Here is a 23,069-nt window from a genome sequence, read left to right as displayed (position 1 = left end):
GAGCCATTTGCAGTGGGTGGGGTAACCCCAGAGCGTGTGTGGCTGCCCCAGCCCGGGAGCACTTTCACTCCTTCCGACCGTGCCACGGCCAGAGTGAGCCCAGGGCCGCTGGCACTGGCCCAGCTGCTGTTGTGGAAAGGCCCCATCCCTGGGCAGGAAAAGGAAGTTGGCACTCAATCCATGTGTATCAAAGGAAGTGAGTGGAAAAAACACAAGCCCTGCCAGAATGCTTAGCAACTTTTTCTTTTTTTTTTTCCTCTTTTAAATAAAAGTTATCTTTACTTCCAAAGCTCTGAACTGGTGACAGCAGGCTTGAGGCCCTTTGGAGCTCAGGAGCCACACAGGTTCCTCTCCTGCTTGCAAAAAGCTTTTGTTGAACACTGCTTTGGACTTTAAACACATGACATGGTTGGAGAGTTGGAGAGTCTCTATGCCTGAAACACCAGGGAACAGGGCACATTCCTTTTCCAAACCAAAGATAGGAAAAGAGAAGGAAGAAGAAATGGATGCAAGACCGAGCTATTGCCAAATTACCAGCAGACCTCTGACAGAACTGGAACTCTTCTGGACCTCTTCATAATGTGACAGTCTAGTACTATGACATGTTCAGAAAATAAAACTAATGGTTCCTTGACTGCTGAATGACAAGCTAATCAGAAATTATCCATAAGCTGGGATAGGAGGAAAGAGCGTGTAACTGGGATATAGAAGGGGCCCCTTATTACTTGTTACATGTTTATCCATGACAGACATTCACTATAGTCTGTTGGCTTTGGCACCATTATCTGAATACCTCAGAATGTCAGTAAAGGAGAAATATATATATATATTTTAAATAAAATATTTTTGGCATTCAATTTGTCTGTTAAAAAAGAAATGTGGTGTTCAGACATGCATAGATACCACTGCCTTCTCAGGACCAAGGAATGCTGCTCTTTTTATGCATATTAACTTCAAACTAGGAAGGATGGGAAAAGTCTTTTTGTCCCCATTTTAGCCACGTACTTCACAAGCTTTCAGCACTTCTTTGTTTGCCGCTTCATAAAAACAAACTGTACAGAAGGGGATCAGCAAACTCTCCACAGGATACAAGAGGTTTGTTAGACAAGTCCCACACTGAGAACTACTGGTCCAGTTCACAAGTCCTTCCCTGAGCTCATTCTCCCAGTTACCTTTGGTCAGAATAGTGTGGATACAACTCTGGTTTGGGTCCCCCAGTAGGGACACTGTTGTGGTTTAATCTTTATTTATTATTTGATATTTTGCACTGCAAATACTGATCTAAAATCATGTAATCATTCTGCCTCAAGTTTACAGAGTTAATGAAACTGAAGCACTCCTTTGCCAGAGAGAAGAACTTGCAAACAAACCAACTCTGACATTCCCAGCTCCTGGTGCTGCCCTTGTGACTCCCATCACCTGTGCTCTGAGGCATTAGCTCTGACAAGCCCCAAAATAGCTGTTGTAACAAACAGAGTCATCCTCTGCTTCTGTTTCCAGCAAAATTTACCTTCTCTCATTTCTGAAGCAGAAGTATTTTACACAGAGCAGCATTTCAGGCTCTGGCCTTCACACTCTCACCTTCCTCCTCCACTTTCACTGCTCACTGAGCTTCCCACCAAGGAGCCAAGTCCTAAAGCATAGACTTTTTTGGGCCCATAAATCCTGGAAGGTGTTTTACATGTTTTAGTTTTTCATATAAGGGTTAACAGCTTTGAGCATCCTTCAACAACACATTTGACTTGTGTTGCACAGTTATACAGAAGGTTGTAACACAGAAATTGGGAGAAATAACACAAATCTGCCAGAGATGGAAGTCATAAAAATTACAGAAGTCTTACATGGACCTTTCCCCTAAACAGGAGTTCACTGAGCTAACAGAAACCCAAAGAAATGAGACAAAGGTACATGTTACTCTGACTTTTCTCATTATCTTTTGTGCACCTCTGATTTTGTCTTGTGCTCTACTCACCTGATAACTCCAAGAGTGAAAGTTTAGGCAACTCAGAATGTAGCTGAATTGTATGTAGCTGGATGTAGTTGAATGTAGCTGGATATGCAGTAGTAATTCCGAGTAAAATGCTTGATTACAGAAGTCAGAACAGATTCCAAAGCCCAACATAAAAAAAATCAAATCTAGGTTTCATGAACTGAAATTGCCAATCTAAATAAAAAGCTTAATGGACTCACATCAGCTTTCCAAATCTCTAACCACAATGGCTCTGGCTTTAGGACATCCCCTTTAACAGCTCCTCAGCTGTTCCACAACTTAGCAAGGAACTTTGAAACATTCTATTGTAAACATATTAAGAGCTTTTGAAAATGAACTGCCTTGTCCTAGAATAACCTTTCAATTTCTCATGGCTCTCCTAAATGCTGTACCATAAACACTAGTGCCCGAAGATACATTTCAACAAACAAAAACATGCAGAAGTGGCAAAAATACTCACTGACAGACAGATGCCTACTTCTGGGTTCTGGTTGCTGATAAGGTGTGCTCACATCCCCCACAGATTGGGAAGTTTTAATCCTGACTTGCTTGGGCAGTCCAGAATGGGGTGAAGAACTGGTCTGCTGGGTAAAATGAAAAGAATAAATTAAAATAAAATAAAATGAACTGAGATGAAGGAGCTCGAGCAGCCTGGCCACAGTTTCAAATATATTATGCTTAGTACCAAGGAAGTGCTGAGCAACAGTTCCACAGCCCAAAATCTTATTAATTCAGAAAACAAACAAAAAGGCAGCAAAAGAGCAAGGTTTACAGTTATGGTGTAAAACAGGAGTCAAAGAACTAGAACAAGCTATTGTGCAGCTCAACTCAAGTGCATGATTTGCAGGTCTCAGTGTCTGGCACCACCAGGTACCTGTAAAACACGAGGGGCTCCTGTCACCCCCTGAGGCCAGGACACAGAAGGACCCACAATTTCCATCAGCCACCTTGGCCAGCAGAGACAAGTTCTGAATCCTGCACTGTTTCAGAAGCAACCTGACTCCCCACAGCCTTTAAAAAGTAAATTCACAATTCAGACTGACTAAGTGAAAACAAATTCTGGAGTTTAATAGCACCAACAGTCAGGAGATGCCAAGATGAATTTATTCATCCTTCCCTGAACTTACATAGCTATTATCTAATTAAAGATCATTTTTCCACAGAGCCCTAATTTCATTCAAAGCAGGAAGAGGAATGAGACACATGGAACCTTCCCCAAGCCAATGAGATCCTGTGTTACAGCAGGGGCTCAATACCTACAGACACTTTCAATTTTAACCTTGACCCAACACACCTTGTTTTACAAGCAGGTGTAATATTCCCTTCCTCGAGTTACAGAATTTATCTTATTTGAGAAGAACATAACCAAAGACACCTCAGGGAAATAAGTTCCGACTTCTGAAAATTATTTGAACATGACAGGCAAACAAGGTGTGACTATTCCAAAAACTTTAATTTGATAATAAAGCACTGAATGGCTGCTCATTTAATAAGTACATACACTTGAAAGGAGTAGGGAGAGAGCCTGATTTAAATCACATAACCTCCACCATGGGCAGGTTCATGGGAGCTGGATAAAGGGTGCAGAGGTCACCCCGTTGACGGACAGTCTGGTTTTGGTATTACAGGTGTTCCAACTTCACCAGTTCTCCCCACTAGTTTCTAAACATGAAGAAAAGACTGGCAACAGGCGTGAACCGACTGAGAAAAGAAACGAGTCACAGAAAGAGACATAAGAAAATTAATCTGAATGCTGCTCACAAACACAGGCTCCTGGTACAACAGACCCAGCTACTGCTGCAAAGTTCATTTGCTTTCTGTACACATTTGTGCCAAAGTCACTTTTCCATCCCCAGAAAAAGAAAAGAGCACAACCAAAACAAAATCTGCATCCTGTACTTCAGGAAAATAATGCTTCCCGCTCCCTCAGTGGGATGAGATCATGCAGCCAAGAAACCTCCTTCAGGCTTGTGGGCTTTATCCCACGGAGGGCTCTCCTGTCAGGCAACTCAGAGCAGCAGAGGAAGTTGGAGGAGAGGGGGGGAAACAGTGGCACTTACTGAAGGCTTCGCTGTTTGTTTCTGCTTTGAGTAAAAGAGGAAAAAACAGCTAATAAACGGACAACACCAGCAGTGGCTACTGGCTGGTGCAGGGTGAGATTTACCAAGTGTTTACTGGTTATGCAAAGTTAGATGGTATCATTTGACAGCTGGCTGCAGCCTGGAGGCACTGACATGAAGCGAGGGCTCGGAAAGAGAATTGTCTGACTGTGTTGTACCGAAAGTTGAGGCCACCTTTTACAGGATATTTCCTGACAACACAGACCACCAGGTCAGACCAAAGACTTTCTTGCCAAGTATTGTCTTCAGAAGAGGCAGCAACAAATGCTCAGGGAAAGGGCACAGGACAAGGAACAGCATCATCCTCTCCTAGACCTTCCCAGTCATTTGGGAAAGGGCTGTTAACACTCCTGAAGGTCTTTGTACTTCCATTACTATGGATCATCAAATTAAAGAACAGCTAGAAGTACATTTACGTTATCATGACAGTTCCAAGAATTACAGGTGTGATTATTTCAAGAGTTGAGCTCCCAGCCTACAGAACTTGAATAGGGATGAACATTCCAGATTGACAAGCTACTACCAACAGCACAGCTTTTTGTGTCACACTCTTCAGGAGAATGTGGTAATTAACAAAACAAGTATCTAAGCTATTGAGGTCTTTGGCTTGAAAAGCTGCATGAGATTAATTCTGAAGAAAAAAAAAAAAATAGAGATACTGGTTGAGTGAACTGTGTTTTCCAGTCACAGATCAGGAATAAGGGAAACTTCTGACTCTTTTTGCCATCTTCAGCTTGCACTTCATTCATTGTCCAAAACGGGCATCTTTGGGAGCTTGACTTAAAAGATTTATTTTTCATATTATGATCTTTTCTGCTGAAAAAAGCGAAGTACATTGATACTCACTGCCACAGCCACCTGTGGTAGATGAGAGTGAACCAAGACACAAACCAATTCATCTTAGGTGTGAATACAGCACCATTAGCAAAGGCAACTCAGTTTCCACAGAGTCAGGCTGGACTCAGTGCATCAGGGCTACAGAGCTGAAAAATCACTGGGAGCTGTCCCCAGGCTTCTCACCCAGGAAAGAAGTGCTAAAGGCTTTTCTTCAAGGACAACCTGTGCTCCAAAGGCAAAATAATTCCACACATTTTCAACACTCTGCTATTAATCAAAGGTAATAAAAGTTCTCTGCAAACCAAACTCATCAAGTGTTTTCTGCCTACAGCCACTGGGTATTCGATATAAAATGGCCTTCACATGACAGCTTAAAAAGCTGCAATGTTTTAGCCCCCTAACAGCTGCTAAAGTCAGGAAAAAAAGTCCCAACACAAAAAGATACCTATAGCTGAGCCAAAGCAAAGAGGATAAACACGTGCATTTACACCTGGGAAGAGTGATTTTATAATCCCTGTTACTCTCAGGTAATGCTGCCACCCTGCTTTAGAGTCTTGAGGGGTAAACCCCTTCATTTTGCTGCAGTCCCAGAAGTTGTTACCTACATGGTTTCTGTCCTGGGACAGCAATAGTATCCTCAGGCTTTTCACATTTGAGCTCCGGTCTAAGAGATCCACAGCTTTATCCAGGTCATCTTGGTTTTTCAGAGGAATAGAGAGCTGCAAAGTAAAGAACAGGAAAAAAATCATTAGAAAAGACAGAAAAAAATAAGTCTACTTCTACATTAGGTATTTGAACAAACATTAGAAAAATACCAGAATATGAAACAGGATTCTGGTTGCTCAGTTATTCCACAAATTTTCATTCCAATACTGTCTTACTGTCCTTTTTAATCAGGTTTTACTCCCATGTCAGAGAAACGGCTGACCCTATGCGAATTCTCTAAAGCACCACCCATGAAAGTATTAATTGCATTAATTGCTACCTGGATTTGCTGTTTGCAAAGAACAAGTCAGCCCCTGACTCTCTGATGAGAATACGATCTCAGAATACTTATGAATCCAGACCTAATGATCAAGTGAAAATTCGGTTTCAGGTAGAAAGAAGAAGATAAAGACTTTGAAAGAGGGAATCAAATTACAATTTAAAACTTGCTGTTAAGACTCCATGAAATCAGGCTGAGACAGCCTCTATTTTACAGCCCACTCACACCTTAAAACGGGAATTTTATTAACAAAGAACTCTCACTTTTGTCCCACTCTCTCTGGTGATTGGGGTTTTGCATCTCTCTCATTAGGGCAACACCACAACAAAAAAAAAAAACCAAAAACAAGGAAAAGCCAGTGTGTCCAGGATGAGAAAGCCACCAAAATACTTCTGATTATTAACAGTGACAAAAGCTGCTCCCTGTGTCACCTCCTCTCCCAATGGCAGTGCCCACAGCCACCCTCTCACTGCACAGACTGGCCTGCAAGAGTTGCTTTGAAAGCAAAATACTTCAAATATTTTTTTTTTACTTTCCCAAGAGAGTGTCCTAAGCAACACCAGGACAAGGGAACAAGATGCTGATGTTTGTACAACACACACAGCAGTGAGATGTTTTATCGGGATCAGCACATTTGCCATTGGGTCAGGGATTCAACACTGGCTTGTATTAAAGGAAGACCCGAAAATTAATTTTCTGGGTACAGAATTTGGGATGGGGAAAGGATGTATCATCCAGAGACCACTGACAGCTCAGTACCTCGTTGTTCATGTAGTGGAGGTCCAGGGGCTGCCCAAAGGCTGTTTTCACTTTCTGCTGCACGTCTTCATAGCGCACGGGACGGACGAATGGGATAATCCTGGGAGGAAAGAAAACCACGGACTCAGTTCAGAGATACACCTGATAATGCAATCAAATCAGATGGCTGAGCCATTAAACCCACATTTGAATGGTCTCCTTTCATCCTCAAGCAGGTAGTGAACCTTTCAAATTTATATGTATTATTTCAATAAGGAATTATTGATCTCTGGCCCATTTCCATAGAGTTTGCCAAAATGCAACACTCAGCTGGAGATTTCAAATAGAATCCCTTTGTCCCGGGCAGAAAAGTATCCTTTTTTGAATAAATGTCTTTCACATAACAGGATACAAATGCCCCATGCACCTTGGCTTAAAAAATACCACCTGCTCTGGCACAGCTGAGATACTGCCACAAAGAGCTGGATTGTGAGCACCAATTAACAAACTTGTCACAAAGCAGAAATAACAGGATACAACAAGGTCTCCCCTGAGACTCCTCTTCTCCAGGCTAAACAATCCAAGATCCTCTTCACACATGAACTATTATAATATCTGGTTATACTTTTTGTCCTCAATTGGAAGATTAGTGCTGTTTCCGATGCAATTTTTGCTAGTTAACTTCTAGGAAAAAAAATCAATTTCAACCAAAGAACTTTCAGTTTATTTATATATATCTTCTTCCTATTTCTTTTGCTACATCAGCACACTACGAATGGTCAAGGGACTGTTTGCACTTCCAAGTTACTGAGTGGACTATGGAAACTCCAGACCCGTCTTGCTCATAGAGGCAACTCAGTGAAATCCTGAATTATCTCACATGAGCTTGTGAGGAAAGGGAGGGAGAGTGGCTTTCTGTAGGGGCAATAGATAGAAGCTGTGTCTGCCCCATCCCTGGAAGCACCCAAGGCCAGGTTGGTCAGGGCTTGGAGTAATCTGGGATAGTGGAAGGTGTCCCTGCCCATGGCAGGGGTGGCACTGGGTCTTTGAGGTCCCTTCCAACCCAAACCATCCTGGGATTCTGTGATTCTGTAATGAACCCGTGCTTTGGAGAGAAGGCTCAGTTTCCCAATCATCCATCCACCCATCAATACAGCTTCATCAGCCCTGGGTATCCTTCCAAGCGATGCAGCTTTTGTTTTAAATAACCCTTGTGTTAGTTGGCTTCCCCAGCCCTTCCCATGAAGGGTTATCTTGCTACCGGACCTACAACGTTCAGCTATTTGGAAATAATTGTCCTTGTTAAAAAGCAGCCCACAATAACATTTTCTACATATTCCTAAGAAACCCATACATGAAATTACAGTGCTCTGGCACCACACAAATGCAATGCAGCTCTCAGTCCCTTATAAAGGCTTCCATTCTACACTCAGTGCATTCAAAAGCAGAGCTGTTCTCAGGTGCCACAAATTCTATTAGTTTAAAAACTCAGTGCACTCCTGTAACACAAAATCCTGGACTGCAGGGTTTAAGAAGCCCATTCCTGCCTGACCACCTTAAATATTTGTGGTTAGATCTGGCAGCGCCTGTGAAACCAAGCACACACACTGACATTCTGGTGCAAGCTCCCTGTCTGGAACTGCACACTGTGCTGGGAGCAGGGAATTCAGGCAAGCACAACTGCATAATTAGACTGACACACAATCAACTTTTCATTTTAGGAAAAAAAACAGAAAAAAAACCCTTCTGCCCCCCTGAGCTCCATGCCACGTGAAATGCACCCAGCAGACAGGCCTGTGGTGACAGGATTTTGTTGCCGACTTCCCCTGTCCTGACATGGTGTGATAAGAAATTGTGACATGTCCCACTGTGGCTCTGGTGTCATCCCAAGAAAGCCCCTGACACAGGAGAGTGCTGAGCAGACCTGGCTGACAAAGGAGGAAGCAGATCCCAGCAATGATTATGTGTCACATTTCTCTCACAGCACAAAAAGTCAGTGACAGAATTCATCATGTAGGACTTCAGTGAAAGAAACAGTTCAAGATTTGAGGAAGAGTATAAATTATTCTCCACAGCCTGCTTTTCCAACAAAGAACACTTCTGCTTTCCTAACAGAAATCCCAAAATCTTACAAAGGAGGAGCTTCAACAACTCAGCCAATAACCTCTCCTAGAACAGGCTGTGAGGATCACTACAGACAACTTGTACTCCTGTACCATTGACATTAAATTCGGATTTTATCATGAAACTGTGAACTACTTCATGTTGGAAGTACTGTCTGGCCTGGGAGAAACCAAAGGATTCCCACAAGATGGCTGTGAAGATGGCACATACATTCATGCTTACAACCCAATTAATACCTTCCAAAATATGGACATTATAACCCAGCATCAAGATCTCTTTTTCCCTCAGTGAGAACAGCCTCAGAGACCACAGACAAGCCTGGAGACTTCCTGAGTCTTCACACAGCCACCAGTCAATAAACGTTTCGAGAGTTCCTCTCAATCTGATGGCAAATAAGAGGCTTTTTGAGACCTACTTTGAAATATTTCAGCAAATCTATCCATTGCAAACAATGCTGTAAAAAACTGAAACTGCTATTTCAGTTATTTCTGGGTTTTCTTGTAAAAGAATGTCTCTCAAAACCAAATATCAGAGGAAATAACAAAGAAGCTTTTACACCAGTGAAAAAAAATCTTCCCTTGTATCTATTGCTCAATCACAGCAGGGCAGTGATAACGACAGGGCATCAGGAAGTGAGAAACTAGAAAAGAATGACACTAATTTGATCAGCTTCATTTGGTTTTAGTTAAATGAAACAAAATGGGAACACATCTGAAATAAGACTTTCAGGCTGAACTTATTTCAGGGTGGACAGCTTTTAAAAATGCTGCAGTTCACTTACAAATAAATATTATGGAAATAAATCAGTGTTTTATGACACACTGATCTCTAAAAATAACCAAGTTGTGTGTGACCTGTTTGCTATTGCCTTCACTGTGTGATTTTCATTCAGGAAAAAGGAAAGCAAAGCCAACAAAATATTTAAGCTAAATTACTGATCACTAAATTACTCTCCTAAGCAGAGAACCAAAGCAGTGAAGGCCAACTTACCGTCTCTCCCCATTATGTTCAAACTTTATCCTGACATCATTCTGCAGGAGAAAGAACAAAAGGTGAGCTCACAATCAAACTCTGGCACACACAAAAGCATCATATCATGATTTTAATATTTTAACTTTCTCCACGGAAGCTGAAGCAGACTGTGGAAACATGTGGCTGATACATGAACACACCATGTGAGGAATGGCGAAATTGCTGAAGGAGAAAGAGAAGGAAAAGGGTAAAAACTAAGATGTAATTTTTGTAAACTGTCACTTAAACAGAGGGCACTGAAATAAACTTTAAAGAAAATTAATCTTTAACACTGCATGGGAATAATCTGAAATTCAGTCCTAACTGCTTATTAATCTGAAGTTAATTTTCTTTAAGCATGCTCAAAGCATGCATGGCAAAAAGAGAGAGAGAGAATGTGCTACATTCTTTATTCTTACTCCTATTTTTAATTTTTATTCCAATTTATTATTCTTTATTCTTAAGACACGGACTAAATCTCTGCTTTTACAAAAATGCAGCCCCTGGAACTCAAGCTGAGTTACAAATAGGCTGATTCTGTGTCACCTTTTAAAGCTCTAAGGTTTCATCAAAGGGGTCATTACCTCCACCTGGATGGTTAAAGGCACTGACTGTGCAACCTGTGCAGTCACTGTAAACTCAGAAGATGCTCTGTGGCATGGAAGAGTCAGCAAGCTGAACTTTCAACTCTGGACATCGAAGTTCAAACCCCAATTTAGGTCAGAAAGACAGAAATAAAAGGGAAAAATCTGCTCTGATAAGACTCCATCATTTCTGCTGCACAATTTATGTGATTGGAATAGATTAAGCCATCTGTGAAAGCCTCAGACAATAGGCAATCATACATCTAGGAACTTCAAAAAAACATGGCCAGGAAATGCTCTTTAGCTGGAGGAAGTTTCTGGCAGGCCCAGTGGTCATGAATGCAGTTCAAAAGCACCCACGGAGGCCCTAGGAGGACACAGGATTCCTGCAGCAGTGCTGGAGGGACAGCATGGACCAGGGAAAATGACCTTCCCAATCCCAGCAACAACCAGCTGCAGGTGGGTCATTCACACCTAACTTTAAAGGGCATTTTTTTAGATGTGGGAAGAGAAAGAACTTAGTCCAGAATTACTCCAAAATGAAACAAATTCTGGGGAACTCATCTGAACTGAGCAGTAAAGGAACAATGCAGCAAACAGAATAACATCCTATAAAAGATGTCTACCAGCCAACTCCTGATCAAAAAGTTGTTCTTAGACATATTGCATGAAGGAATGATTGCTCTGTATCAGGATTTTCAGGAAAGTAAGGCTCTGGTTTTGTTTTAACATTATACTATTTTAAGTAGCACAGCCTAAAGGAACTAAACAGAACAGTTTGGATGCAATGGAATTCAAACCATTTTTCATATTAAATTTCTGACCTCAAGATGTGGTTTAGGCCCTGGAGCAGCCAACTGACACAGCTCTCACCAGTTGAAATTAGACAACACTAGAAGATCCCCAGGGCTCTTTGGAAACCTAACTTGCTGGTACCCAAGCAACTACAGCCACTTTCTCAACTCCATTGCTTGCTTTGAAGCCTGTAATTTGGAGTAAAAAGAAAAAGGGGATGGAATTTGGCATTTATTGCTTGATTTTTCCAAAAGGACCTGACATTGCCCATTCATGTCTAATCAAAGATCTAAGAAAAGGTGTTCAGAGTGATCTTGGTGTTCCCATTCCAGAGAGAACCTAGAGGAGTTAAGCATCCAGTGCTTTCAGTTTCCCTTGAAAGCAGTGAATCCACTACTTCTTAAAGCAATTGCATAAACTGTCCTCAGAGATGATTAAAAAGGCAAATCCAAGTTTAGCACTTCAGTGTTCCAGTTCTGTGACGTGGTATCATAAATCACAATTACAGATTTTGATTTAAGGCATCTCTGAATTTCTGTTTCAAAGTGATTTGGAAAGGATTTTGTACTACTTCATCTACAGATTTGTCCAACACATTCAAGGAAATCCCAGATCCAGCTGAACAAGTAGATTATGAACAGGCAAAGCATAAGGAAGACAGACATGAACTTCAAAGCCCGCTCCAAAAAGCTTAAACCTGTTACAGGAATAAAACTGAGAAGAGTTATTTTACTGACATAGGAAACTTCTCCTGCTCATGTCAGTCTTGCTGCCAGTAACTTGATTTAATTTTGAACGACAGTAATGGACAAACAGTTCTTGACTAGAATTGTTGCTTTTGCTTTGAAGCATTTAATTTAAATGACATTGAGCATCTCCAGACAAAGCTGCATTATTCATGTTTTACCAGAACATCAATACCATCATTTTCTCCAAAAAAAGTCTGGAGGAATGTGGAATGAACCTAAAGAGACTTCAAAGCATTGACTCCACCACTCATTACCTTGGGAATCACAGACTGGTTTGGGTTGGGAGGGACCTCAAAGCCCACCCAGTCCCCCCACCCCTGCCATGGGCAGGGACACCTTCCACTATCCCAGGGTGCTCCCAGCCCCATCCAGCCTGGCCTGGGACACTTGCAGGGATCCAGGGGCAGCCACAGCTGCTCTGGGCACCCTGTGCCAGGGCCTGCCCACCCTCACAGCCAGGAACTCCTTCCCAATATCCCACCTAACCCTGCCCTCCTTCAGCTTAAGGCCTTTTCCCCTTGTCCTGACCCTACAACAAATGTGCACACACTGCTACATCAGGACAGAGACAGGGAAGAAAAGCCTTCCTGGCCTCCCACCTGCTTAAAGGAAATCCATAAAGTCACTGCACACAACCTGAAGACATACTCCTAATTTATAACTGCTAATATGGAAATGAAACCAGCTTTCTCACCGGAATTTTTTTTTCTTCCACTGCAGAGGCACACTGGTTCATTATTGCTGGGCTGCCCAAGAGGGGGGGACTGCTGGCATTGTGCTTTTTCTTTAAAAAACAATAAAATCACTTTAAAAATGGAAATATGACTGTGAAATCAGAAAGCTACTTGCTAAATTTTTTAGCTGGGCAGACCAAACCCCATCAAAAATACATGTGGGGAGAATGCAGTATACTAAGATGTTGCAAATTATCAAATACATGTATATACATGTATATACATATATATACACATATATAATGTAATGTATATTAAATATTTTATTTAAAAATAAATATAGAGCATATACAATATAAAATATATAAAATTTATACTATGTTATATTATATATAAAATACATAAAATCTTACATAAAAGCATAAAAAATAGAAAAGCTACCATATTTGCCACAGCCTGAGCAGGACCAAGGAGGATCTAATTCACACCTGATGCTTTGGCTGTTGGAAGCACAGGACAGAGCCAAGGGAGCAGATCCTCTGTCCACCTGCTCTGTCCCCTCTGCCTCCAGGTCACCAGTTCAGGTACTCACTAACTGGCCCATTACCTGTTTGTTGGAGTGAGCAGTGTCTTTATTCTTCATGGTGTCATACCCAGGCAGCCGGTGACGTCTGCCCATCTGGAGTGCCACCAGGTCTTTCATGATGGATTTCAAGGCCTCTTGTTCATCTGTGATGCACAAGAATTTTAGGAGTAAGTTCTCTGGGTGAGCATCAACCATGGCATTTCTGCACCTCTGACAGTTCTGCACTGGTTTTCTGCTGGCTCATGGAACAACAATCCTTTTTAGGACCTTTGCAAATACATTGTGATTTCATTTAGTCATAAAAAAGCCCAAACTTAACCAAATATCATGACATAATAAACTGACAGATAAATGTTAAGTCACTTGTCCAATGTCATAGAAGGATCTGGCCAGAGTAAGGATGAGAATGAATATCCCCAGTCCCTAATTCTGTTCAAAAGGCTTCACAACAAACAGTAAAACTTGGACAGATTTGCTAGACCATCACAGGTCATTTAGGAAGGGCAAACTGATGTGCTTCTGCCAAGGAAAACCCGGTAGAAGTCTATTCTTTCCCATTTTATATCCTGTTAACTCTGAATTCTTGCTTGCTAGTGGAACAAACCACGGCCAGTAGAAAGAGAAATGAAAATCTGGATGAAGAATCATCTTGGAGTATCTCTGAACACAAATCCACTTGCACTGATTGCCCCAACACATTTCTCTCTTCCCTCGGAACAAGCTGATGGAATAAAATTCAAACCATTTCATGAGATTTCACGATCTGCTGAACAGGTTCAAGTTGTCCAGCACTAAGAACACCGTCTGCTGGCAAAGTACAATGCAGCAGGTTCAATTCAAGGCTTCTTGCCTTGCAGCAATATAAAAACACACACTGACTTTTTTCTTGTATGTTCCACTAAGAATTACTTTCTGAAGATTCCTGATGTAACCAATTTAAAGTATTCTCTCCCATTGCCTGTTAGTTTTGAGAAGAGATATTTAGCAGAACTTTGTGCAATGTTTAGAGAAAAAACCAAAGATGTAAAAGGACAGAAATGCACAGTGGCTGGGCTGTGATGGATGGTGCATGAAGGTCTACAAGCTACGGAAATGAATCCTTTACTTGAGCAAGGATAACCACCTTAAATTCCTTGATACTGCAAAAGGTAAAGGAAGCTGCCAAGAGAAGTTTTGTCCAAAATGGGATTGCTCTGGGCACTTGGCTGCCAGGCACTGTGCCACAGCTAACAAAGCAGCACCTCATGCTGTCACTCTGCTCCTGGCACATTCCTGCCCACTGGATTGGCTGGCTGGTGTCTCACGTATCAAGACTCAAAAAGGTTTTAGGGATAAAGTGCTGTTTCCTTGGCAAGTAATACACCCAGTTAAATCCTTCCTGATATTAAGGCATTATTTAGGCATGGAATTTGAAGCAATGATTTGATCAGCTCTGGACATGCCCAGGAGAATCTGCCCTTTCTGAAAGAGTCTGGGAGGACCTGAACCCTAGTTTTGAATGTAAAGCTTTTTTTTGTTTTTGGTAATTGGGACTTTTGGAAGTGATGTGAACCAGATGAGGCCATCACAGCCTTACTCACACAATGGTGTGTCAGGTGTGCAGTGCCTGATATGCACAGCTCCTCCTTTCTTCCCTCAATATGTCACTTTGAGGAGTTTGAATTTAAATAAGTGTTTTTGAAGCTGATTTGTCAATAACTGAAACTTAATTTTAAAAAACCACCATGGCTACACACTCATCCCTCATTCATGGCACTGGTTTGATGGGTAATCACTTGCATTTGGAAGAGTTGTCCTGGGAACAGCTGCTGAACATCAAATGATGGACTGACTCGCATCTGTATTTCTCTGTAAAAGGGACTCATTGGGACTATTTGTTTCTGCAATTTCATGTCGTGCATTTGTTCATGAGTCTCTCCAAAGCAGTTAGCTTATGTTTTATGCAGAAGACTGGCTTAATAATTAATCAATGTCTGAATAACAAACTAGATTTTCGCAATGCTTAAAGATGACTGATGTGGGACACACATGGCTTGTAAAGCACACAGGGAGCAAATCCTGCCAAAGGTTAGAAGCAAAACAGGGGAAAAATACACCTATTTGCAAGGAGGAAACATCTGAAGAAGTCCCAGTCAGAACAGAAGTCACACTAGGATTATCTTTGCTGCAACCAATAGTTTCTGCCCAGGTCTATTTTAGGTTTCACAGGATCCCAAAATGGTTTGGGTTGGAAGGGACCTCAAAGCCCGCCCAGTGCCACCCCTGCCATGGTCAGGGACACCTCCCACTGTCCCAGGCTGCTCCCAGCCCCAATGTCCAGCCTGGCCTTGGGCACTGCCAGGGATCCAGGGGCAGCCCCAGCTGCTCTGGGCACACTGTGCCAGGGCCACCCCACCCTCACAGGGAGGAATTTCTTCCCATATCCCATCTATCCCTGCCCTCTGGCAGTTTGAAGCCATTCCCTGTGTCCTGTCCATCCAGGCCCTTGCAAAGCCTCTCTCTGTCTTTCTTGCAGGCTCCCTTCAGGCACTGGAAGGTGAGTCCTTACTCCGTCCTGAGAGCACCCAACATCTGAGATACATCCACTGTGGACTTCAGAATGTTACACCAAAAACCAGAAACATCAAGCCTAGACCAGATCATGGAAGGGAATGAAATCTCCCAATGGATCTGCAGAAGGTGTTAATTACAGAAAAACTCTTAAAAAAGGAACGCAGAGCAGAGAATATAAAAAAGTCCAAATCAAAACCCACCAAATCTCTGCTGTCCAAGACAAGCCAAATAAGACAATAACCACATTGTGGCAGTGGCGAAGAGAGAGCACTCCTTGACATTCCAACTGTGTGGAAAGAAGCGAGGGGTGTAAGTAACACAACCAAAGCAAGAGGCTGCTTTTTGAGAAGCACATCAGCCAAAGGAAATAATTGCTGGGATCTATCTCAGCACTAAGTAACCCCTTGTGGGACAAAAATGTGAAGAAACAGCTGTGAATGAAGCTAAAGTTCCAGGTAGGCAACGGCACAACTTTTTCTTTTTTTTTTTTAAAGTTTCCAACTTACAGTTGAACGTTTAACCTTTACCTTTACTGGAGTGTCTCCAATTTTCTGGTACTCTTTCACTTTGATGGCATTAAGCACAACCTTGGAGTCACCTTGCAGGCAAAGGCTGAAACTGTGCACCACAAAACACTACAACCTATGGCCTGGAACATCCCTGAGGTTCCTACCACCCAAAACACTCAGGGAAGAGCTGGGATACAAGTTTTCCACTACAGTGCAGTTTGGGTTTGGCCAGATACCAGGAGGATGAAGAAGAGCTTGTCTTGGCAGAGTTCCTTTGGGCAAGAAGCAAACCAGCTATGAAAGCAGTTTATAACTGAGGGCTCATGACAAGAAATCAAGTCAATCAAAGAATATGTCTGGGAATAAGAATTCTCCTTTAAACAGTATCATCACTGGAAAGCAAAAATCAGTGGTTACAACGGCTGGCTACAGGTGTTTGATCCCGGGTTCCAGGCTGTGTGTAGTCAGCTTGCTCAGTCACTCACTTGTGTCACAGAGGACACGTCCAGCCAACTACGTGTCCCTTACTACTGCCTGTAGCTCGACTACAAAGAGAATTTATTTATTAGCTGAGGCAACTTGTGAATTAACAACACAAACTCTAAAGGGCAGCATCTGGCAAACACTAGAGCTCAACACTCTCAGGCACAGGGTGGGATTGTTGGGGTGTCCTGAGCAGGACCAGGAGGTGGACTCCATGATCCCTGTGGGTTCCCTCCTACTCCAGACATTCTATGAACCCCAGTTAGCGCCCTGCGAGGTCTGTATCTCACTCACTGCAGTCGCTCTAACACTGAAATACTATTTATCTTCATTAAACTGGAACAGTTCATGTTCTAACAAAGGTGATGGAACAACTTCAGGTGAGTTTGAATCTTATCATACATTTTTAGTAGTCTTACACTGAGTAGTCTTACTACTACTAAACCATACATCCTGTAATTCATCCCTATGTTGATGAGGTAGGACATGACAGAGTATTTACCTCTTAAAAATATAAAATAAAGTCAAATATTGATCTGAGCTAGTGTAGGGAAAAACTGTCTCCAGTGAGGACAGCACTGTGATAGATTTAATGTTGAGAAGCATGAGTACTCCTTTATTTCCATCCACACAGAGGATTTCCATAGACTGACTTGGAGAAGCACGTGGAGCAGCGTTACATTAATCACACAATGCAGAAGCTGCTACAAATGAAAACGAAGCAAGTTTTGGAGTGCACTGAGAGACCCTGTTTTGCCTGGTCTCCAGTAGGTCTGGGAAACACAGTTCTGCTTTGTGCGGGAAAGATGTTGTCCAGGAAATGCTTTTCATGTTTTAAAAACTACACTCAAGGATTTTTATAACTTCGATAAAAGCAAACTGCTGCTCACAGAGAAAGTTATTCCTCTCCACAAAGCATTTACTTCAACAAATCCGTGGTTTGCTACACAGGTCTGAACAAGTCAGAAATGGAAACAGTTTGGAAAAAAAAAAAAAATCACAAAGAACAGCGAAAGGATCTGCACATGGATAAAAACAGGAAGTCTGTGAACCCCCCTAACCCAGGATCATGTTTTATGTGGTGTGATAGCGGGAGCCACGATGACACATTGGTTTAAAAGAGAAAAAAGTGAATAAATCTGTGTATTTGTTATCTACCACTGCAACAGCAAAGCTGGTTTGGGCAAGTGATTGGCAGATCCAGGGGCAATGAAGAAATTTTAGACAAAACTGTGTCTATGGTAAAGGTCTCAAAAAGGTCTTGGAAAGAGTTTCATTTTGAGTCCTTTGCTGTGGGCAGTTTAAGTGGTACCAAAATGCTGCTGTGCCCCAGCTTTGGGAAATCAAAAATGACCTGGTCTGTCGAGTGAGGAAAAATCAGAGAGCTCTACAGGGCTGACCCTTGTGGGATATATTCAGGATCCCTCTTCTCATTCACAAATTAAAGGACAAAAATGGGATTTGGGATTTGAGCTGGTCCTAACCTGCAGGCTCAGCCCTGCTCCCTCCCCCCGGTGTCACTGGGTGCGTGTGAGCCAAGGGAAGGAAGTGACACAGGCAGGAAAACCGAGCAGATCGAGGGAACGACTGGAGCGAGCAGGGCCTGCACACCTCGACCCCAGCACCGCTCACCCCTGCACAGGCACAGCGTGTGAGGGAGGCAGAGATCCTGAAGAGCCCTATTCTCAAGCCTGCCAAGGAGTGTCTGCAGGGAAATAAACCTCAGGAATTGTCCCGGCTGTGCAGGGCTCGGATCTACTCCAGGTGAGCCCTGGCTGAACCACCAGAGCTCCAGCAAACTCTGACATCAACCACCCCACGTGTCCTTCAGGTGGGTTACAAAACACCCGATTAAAGAAAATCAGAGCGTGATATACAGCCCATTACCCATTATTAATCAGATTATTTGATTATAGTTGCTGAATGAACTTAGGTTTTTCCCATTATAAAGGGATCTGGTTGCAGCTGTGCCACGATACACAAAATGCTATGGTGGTGTGGTCCATGAAATTGTATTTTTTCATTCTGCACTCACATGTTTACAAACGCAGGTCCAACTGCCATTGGAAAACACTTTAATGGAAATCCAACTTCTTACTTCTAAACCATTTTAAGTTTATGAACCACCTTGCTGCTCTAAACAGAGCGGATTGCACTATTCCTCTCTTTGTAGCAGAGAAATTTAGCGATAGAGTTGCATGAATTTGTTGTATTTACCAAATCAAAGCAGAGTAAAGAGATATTGAAGCAGCTATAGAGTAACATTTGCAATGCTTTTTGAATTTAAAGTATAAAAGCTAATCATGCATGCAGACTCAATGAAGGAGAGTCTTAGAAAACTAAACTTGATTGTAGGGAACACATATTAAAGCTATAGCCCATGAAGCCATGAAACTCCACACTTAGAACAGCAGGGATTCCCTTGCCAATATGCAAATATGAGTAAGTTCTGGTTTAGAACAATTAAAAGTTTAATTCTAGAACCTCTCTTTAAGCTGAAAAAGGAATTAGGAAACACAAGATCCCCTCCACAAGCAGTTCTTTACATAGGACATACAGTCCAAATCCAAATTAATTTGAATTAATCAATCAAATTCAGTCATAGCAACTCCTCATAACAACATCTCCCTCTCGAAAAAGAGCTCTTCCAACTCCTTTGCTTGTTTTTACATGTTGCTGTCTGGGCTAAGAATGGCAAATGAGAACTCGGGGGAGCTCCATAAAGGAAAATCTATTTTGATGGACTCCGAAGCTGCGATTAATACCAAAAATTTCCCCAGTTAAGCTAGAGCACAACAATTCCCGTCTCAAGAAGAGCCAACCTCTCCTGGAGGCTGAGCGAGCTCCCTGAGCTCAGTCCGACCCGCTGATCCCCGCCGGCTCTGTCTGGCCAAGTTTAGTAAAAGCCTAGGGCACCGTACGTTTTCCGTAAACCGATTTTTACCGTTTTAACCCAATCCGCGAAAATCCACCCTTTCCCCGCGGCGCGGCCGATGCCCGGGGCCGGCCCGCGGGGAGCGCGGCCGCGGCAGCTCCGTCCGGCGCTCCGGGGACCGCGCACCGGCCCGAGCGCCCCGCACCGCGGGGAGCCCCCGCTGCCATCCCGGGAGCTCGTCCGCGCCGCCGCCACCCCCTGCCCGCCCCCTCCGTCCCCGGCCCCTGACGCGGCCCCGGTTCCCGGCGTTTCTCTGCCGCTTCTCACCCATGGCTGCGGGCGGCGGCCCCGCTCGCGGCGGGAGCTGCGGGACGGCGCTGTCACCGCCGCGGCTCCATGGCGGCCGGGCCGAGGGGGAGGGCTCAGAGCCGCCGCCGCCACATTCCCAGGCCCCGCGCCGCCGCCTCCTCCCGGCGGCCGCGCTCCGGGAGCGGCGGGCGGGGGGTGGGAGGGGCGCGGGCGCTCCCGGTGCGTCCCGGGCCCCCCGGTCCGTCCGGGCCGGTCCCGCCGCCGCCGCCCGCAAAACAAACCGCTCGGCGGCCGCCGCGCACCCGCCGCCTCCTGCCAATCACAGCGGCACCCGCCGCCGCCCGCCAATCAGCGCCGCCGGGGAGCCCACCCGACGGCGCTGCCGGCCAATGGGCGCGCGAGCAGCCGCGCCGCCCGCCCCGCCTCCCCGCGGAGCCGGCTGTCAATCACGGGGGCCCGGTGCGCCGCGGCAGAGCCACGCCCCCTCGCCCCACGGGAGGCGGGGCACGCCAGGCCACGCCTCCGCGGCTGTCAATCAGCGTGACGGACGGCGGCTCGGCCCCGCCCGTGGGCCGGGTCCCAGAAAGGAAAAATCAGGTTTTGTCCTTCTGCCCGCGCTGTATCTGCAGGAAAGCAGATCATATCCCCTTTCAGACTTCATTGTAATAGAAATCCAGCCACTTTCCCTCCTTAATACGAGCCTTGTATTTGTGGTGTCATCCTGGTAGCTTTTTGCCCCTGTTCCAATTCGAATTCCTCTCTCATTCGACAGCATCATTACTGATCTTGGAACCACTTTTTGATACGCTTTTTCACAGCTTCATGATGGCTCACCACTATCCTTTATTAACCACTAAATCTCAGTTTCCCTTCCTCACTAATTTCCAATAAAACACTCTTGGTATCCTTCCCAAATTTCCCCTTGCCCATAAATTCACATCCTTGCATTCTCTGCTGCCACATTTCATCTCATCTCATTTCTATTTCTCGCTCTTCAGTCATCCAGTCTCCAAGATACTCCAGTTCCCTCATATTATTGAAGCCTCCCACTTCTGTTCATCACCAGATTTGATTTTAATGCTCGCTCTTTGTGCCAAGTTCATTATAAAAAGGTTTTTCTACAAGAGGGAAGAGCCCACCCTGCGCCCTGGGAGGCAGAAATTTAGTATCAATTCCCCACCACACCAGCCCTGATTTCAAACCTCTCCATCATCACCTCACCACTTGTTATTTTTCCTTATCTTGAAGTTCCTACATGTTTGCACATAAAATTCTCAGTTGAAGTCCTGTTAAATGAGAATGGCTCCATGTCCTTTGTGGAGAAATTCAGTTTACTGAGTCCAAAAGATATTAGACCAGTGAGTGGCAGCTTGGGACAGGAGCCAGGAGCTCCTGGCAGATGGTAGGAGACACCCACCCTGGTGGAACTCACTCTTCCCATCTCCAACTGCCCAGGATGTCTGGATTTCACTGAAGCTTTTTTCCCCCCTTTACCAAATTGAAAATAGAATGATTTGTCCTTAACAACTCATCACTTCACCCACCTGCCAAGCCTCATGTGCAAACCAACAATTTTATCTCTTGATTTGTGGTTTCCCCATTTTACAGACATTCTCACATCACTATCTACATGCAAGTGCCATCAGGACTTTTTTTTTTGGACCACTGCAGATCCTCACACCCTTATTATTTTTTCCAACAAGCTGGTAAATCCTTCCTGAACTGGAATCCAACTTTCTACCAAAATAAGTGCCCCTTTTTTTGTGTAACTTGAGAAAAAAAATGAGTAACTCCTTTCTGACTTTAACTGTGTACTTAATACTGTACTGGTTTTGTGCATAATCACAGAATCTCAAAATGGTTTGGGTTGGAAGGGGCCAGTGCCACCCCTGCCATGGCAGGGACACCTTCCACTGTCCCAGGCTGCTCCCAGCCCCAATGTCCAGCCTGGCCTTGGGCACTGCCAGGGATCCAGGGGCAGCCCCAGCTGCTCTGGGCACCCTGTGCTAGGGCCTGGGCACCCTGTGCTAGGGCCTGCCCACCCTCCCAGCCAGGAATTTCTTCCCAATATCCCATCTAAACCTTCTCTCTATCAGTCTGAACCCAGTTCCCCTTGTCCTGCCACTACAGTTCCTAATGAGAATCAGGTTATTTGTTTTACACCAGCTGATATTCCGTGGTTTTCCATCTGGATTGCCCACATCCTTCCAAAGCTGCAGCTTTCCAGCAGAGAAGCTTCATTCCTGTAAACAGCAACTGCAGAACATACTTAATTCTTGAATTTATTCAGATTGTCTGATGCCATTTAATGTAAAATCATCAGTAAAGATATTCACAGAGACTCTCCAGGAGCTCCTATGTTTCCAGTCAGCCCATTTGTTTTAAAGGAACTTTATAAGGCCTAGTTGTTTAATGCTGTCACACAGCATCAACTAAGAAAAGGAAGTGTAATCCCTATTTTAGGGACTTAAGGGCATTGCACAGAGAGACAGTGACTTGTTAAAAGTTACACAGGAAGTCTGGATTAGACCTTTGGGATTTAACTCCTGGCATCTTTTCTTAGTCTTAATCACTATGCCATCATCTTATTTTCTATTTTGGTAGTATTTCCATTTTCTGAAGCATACCTGACTCAAAGAGCCTCTTTTCCTTGCTATCAGATATACTATTTCTTCTTTCCTTCCTGTTTCCCTTCTTGTTTAGGCAGACACATCCTTCCGGGGGAGCTGAGCAGGCTCCAGGCTGAGCCTTGTCCCATGCCAAAACTTCCTTATTCTACATCTGGGACTCCACAGCCACAGAAGGGGGCAAGGAGGAGAAACCCTGTAAACAGAACCAGAGAGTCCTTGAATGGTTTGGGTTGTAAGGGACCTCAAAGGCCATTCAGCCCAACCCCCTGCCGTGGGCAGGGACACCTCCCACTACCCCAGGGTGCTGCAAATCCCATCCAACCTGGCCTTGGACACTTTCAGGGATGGGGTATCCAATCTTCAAAGGATGCATGAAAGGGTTCTGCACTGTCTTCTGCACATATAAGAGTAATCTCACTGATTCCAGGCTGTCTTGTCTCTCCTAACAATTTCTTGTTGTGTTCTCAGCTTTGAAAACAAAGTGAATGGAACAGTATCACTATTATCCAACTCTAGG

General features: G+C 44.0%; 1 protein-coding gene across 5 annotated transcripts in view; it reads right to left on the bottom strand.

Moving 5' to 3' along the window:
• Positions 1-20,126, bottom strand: part of MAP3K3 (mitogen-activated protein kinase kinase kinase 3) — a 37,390-nt gene extending 17,264 nt beyond the window's left edge. The window contains exons 1-7 of one of the 5 annotated variants that reach the window (XM_068996721.1): positions 19,941-20,126; positions 13,215-13,336; positions 12,628-12,717; positions 9,785-9,825; positions 6,692-6,791; positions 5,553-5,666; positions 2,451-2,574 (exon numbers count right to left, since the gene is read on the bottom strand). In XM_068996721.1, coding sequence (XP_068852822.1) covers positions 2,451-2,574; positions 5,553-5,666; positions 6,692-6,791; positions 9,785-9,825; positions 12,628-12,717; positions 13,215-13,336; positions 19,941-19,944 — 595 coding nt within the window. In that variant the 5' untranslated portion in view covers positions 19,945-20,126. The remainder of the gene's footprint in view (positions 1-2,450; positions 2,575-5,552; positions 5,667-6,691; positions 6,792-9,784; positions 9,826-12,627; positions 12,718-13,214; positions 13,337-19,940) is intronic. The other 4 variants (XM_068996723.1, XM_068996722.1, XM_068996724.1 and 1 more) reach the window with 4 other exon arrangements.
• Between the last annotated feature and the right edge of the window lie 2,943 nt (positions 20,127-23,069).

Source organism: Aphelocoma coerulescens, chromosome 27, assembly GCF_041296385.1.
Source record: "Aphelocoma coerulescens isolate FSJ_1873_10779 chromosome 27, UR_Acoe_1.0, whole genome shotgun sequence".
Classification (NCBI taxonomy): domain Eukaryota; kingdom Metazoa; phylum Chordata; class Aves; order Passeriformes; family Corvidae; genus Aphelocoma; species Aphelocoma coerulescens.
This window is presented reverse-complemented; position numbering and strand designations above follow the sequence as displayed.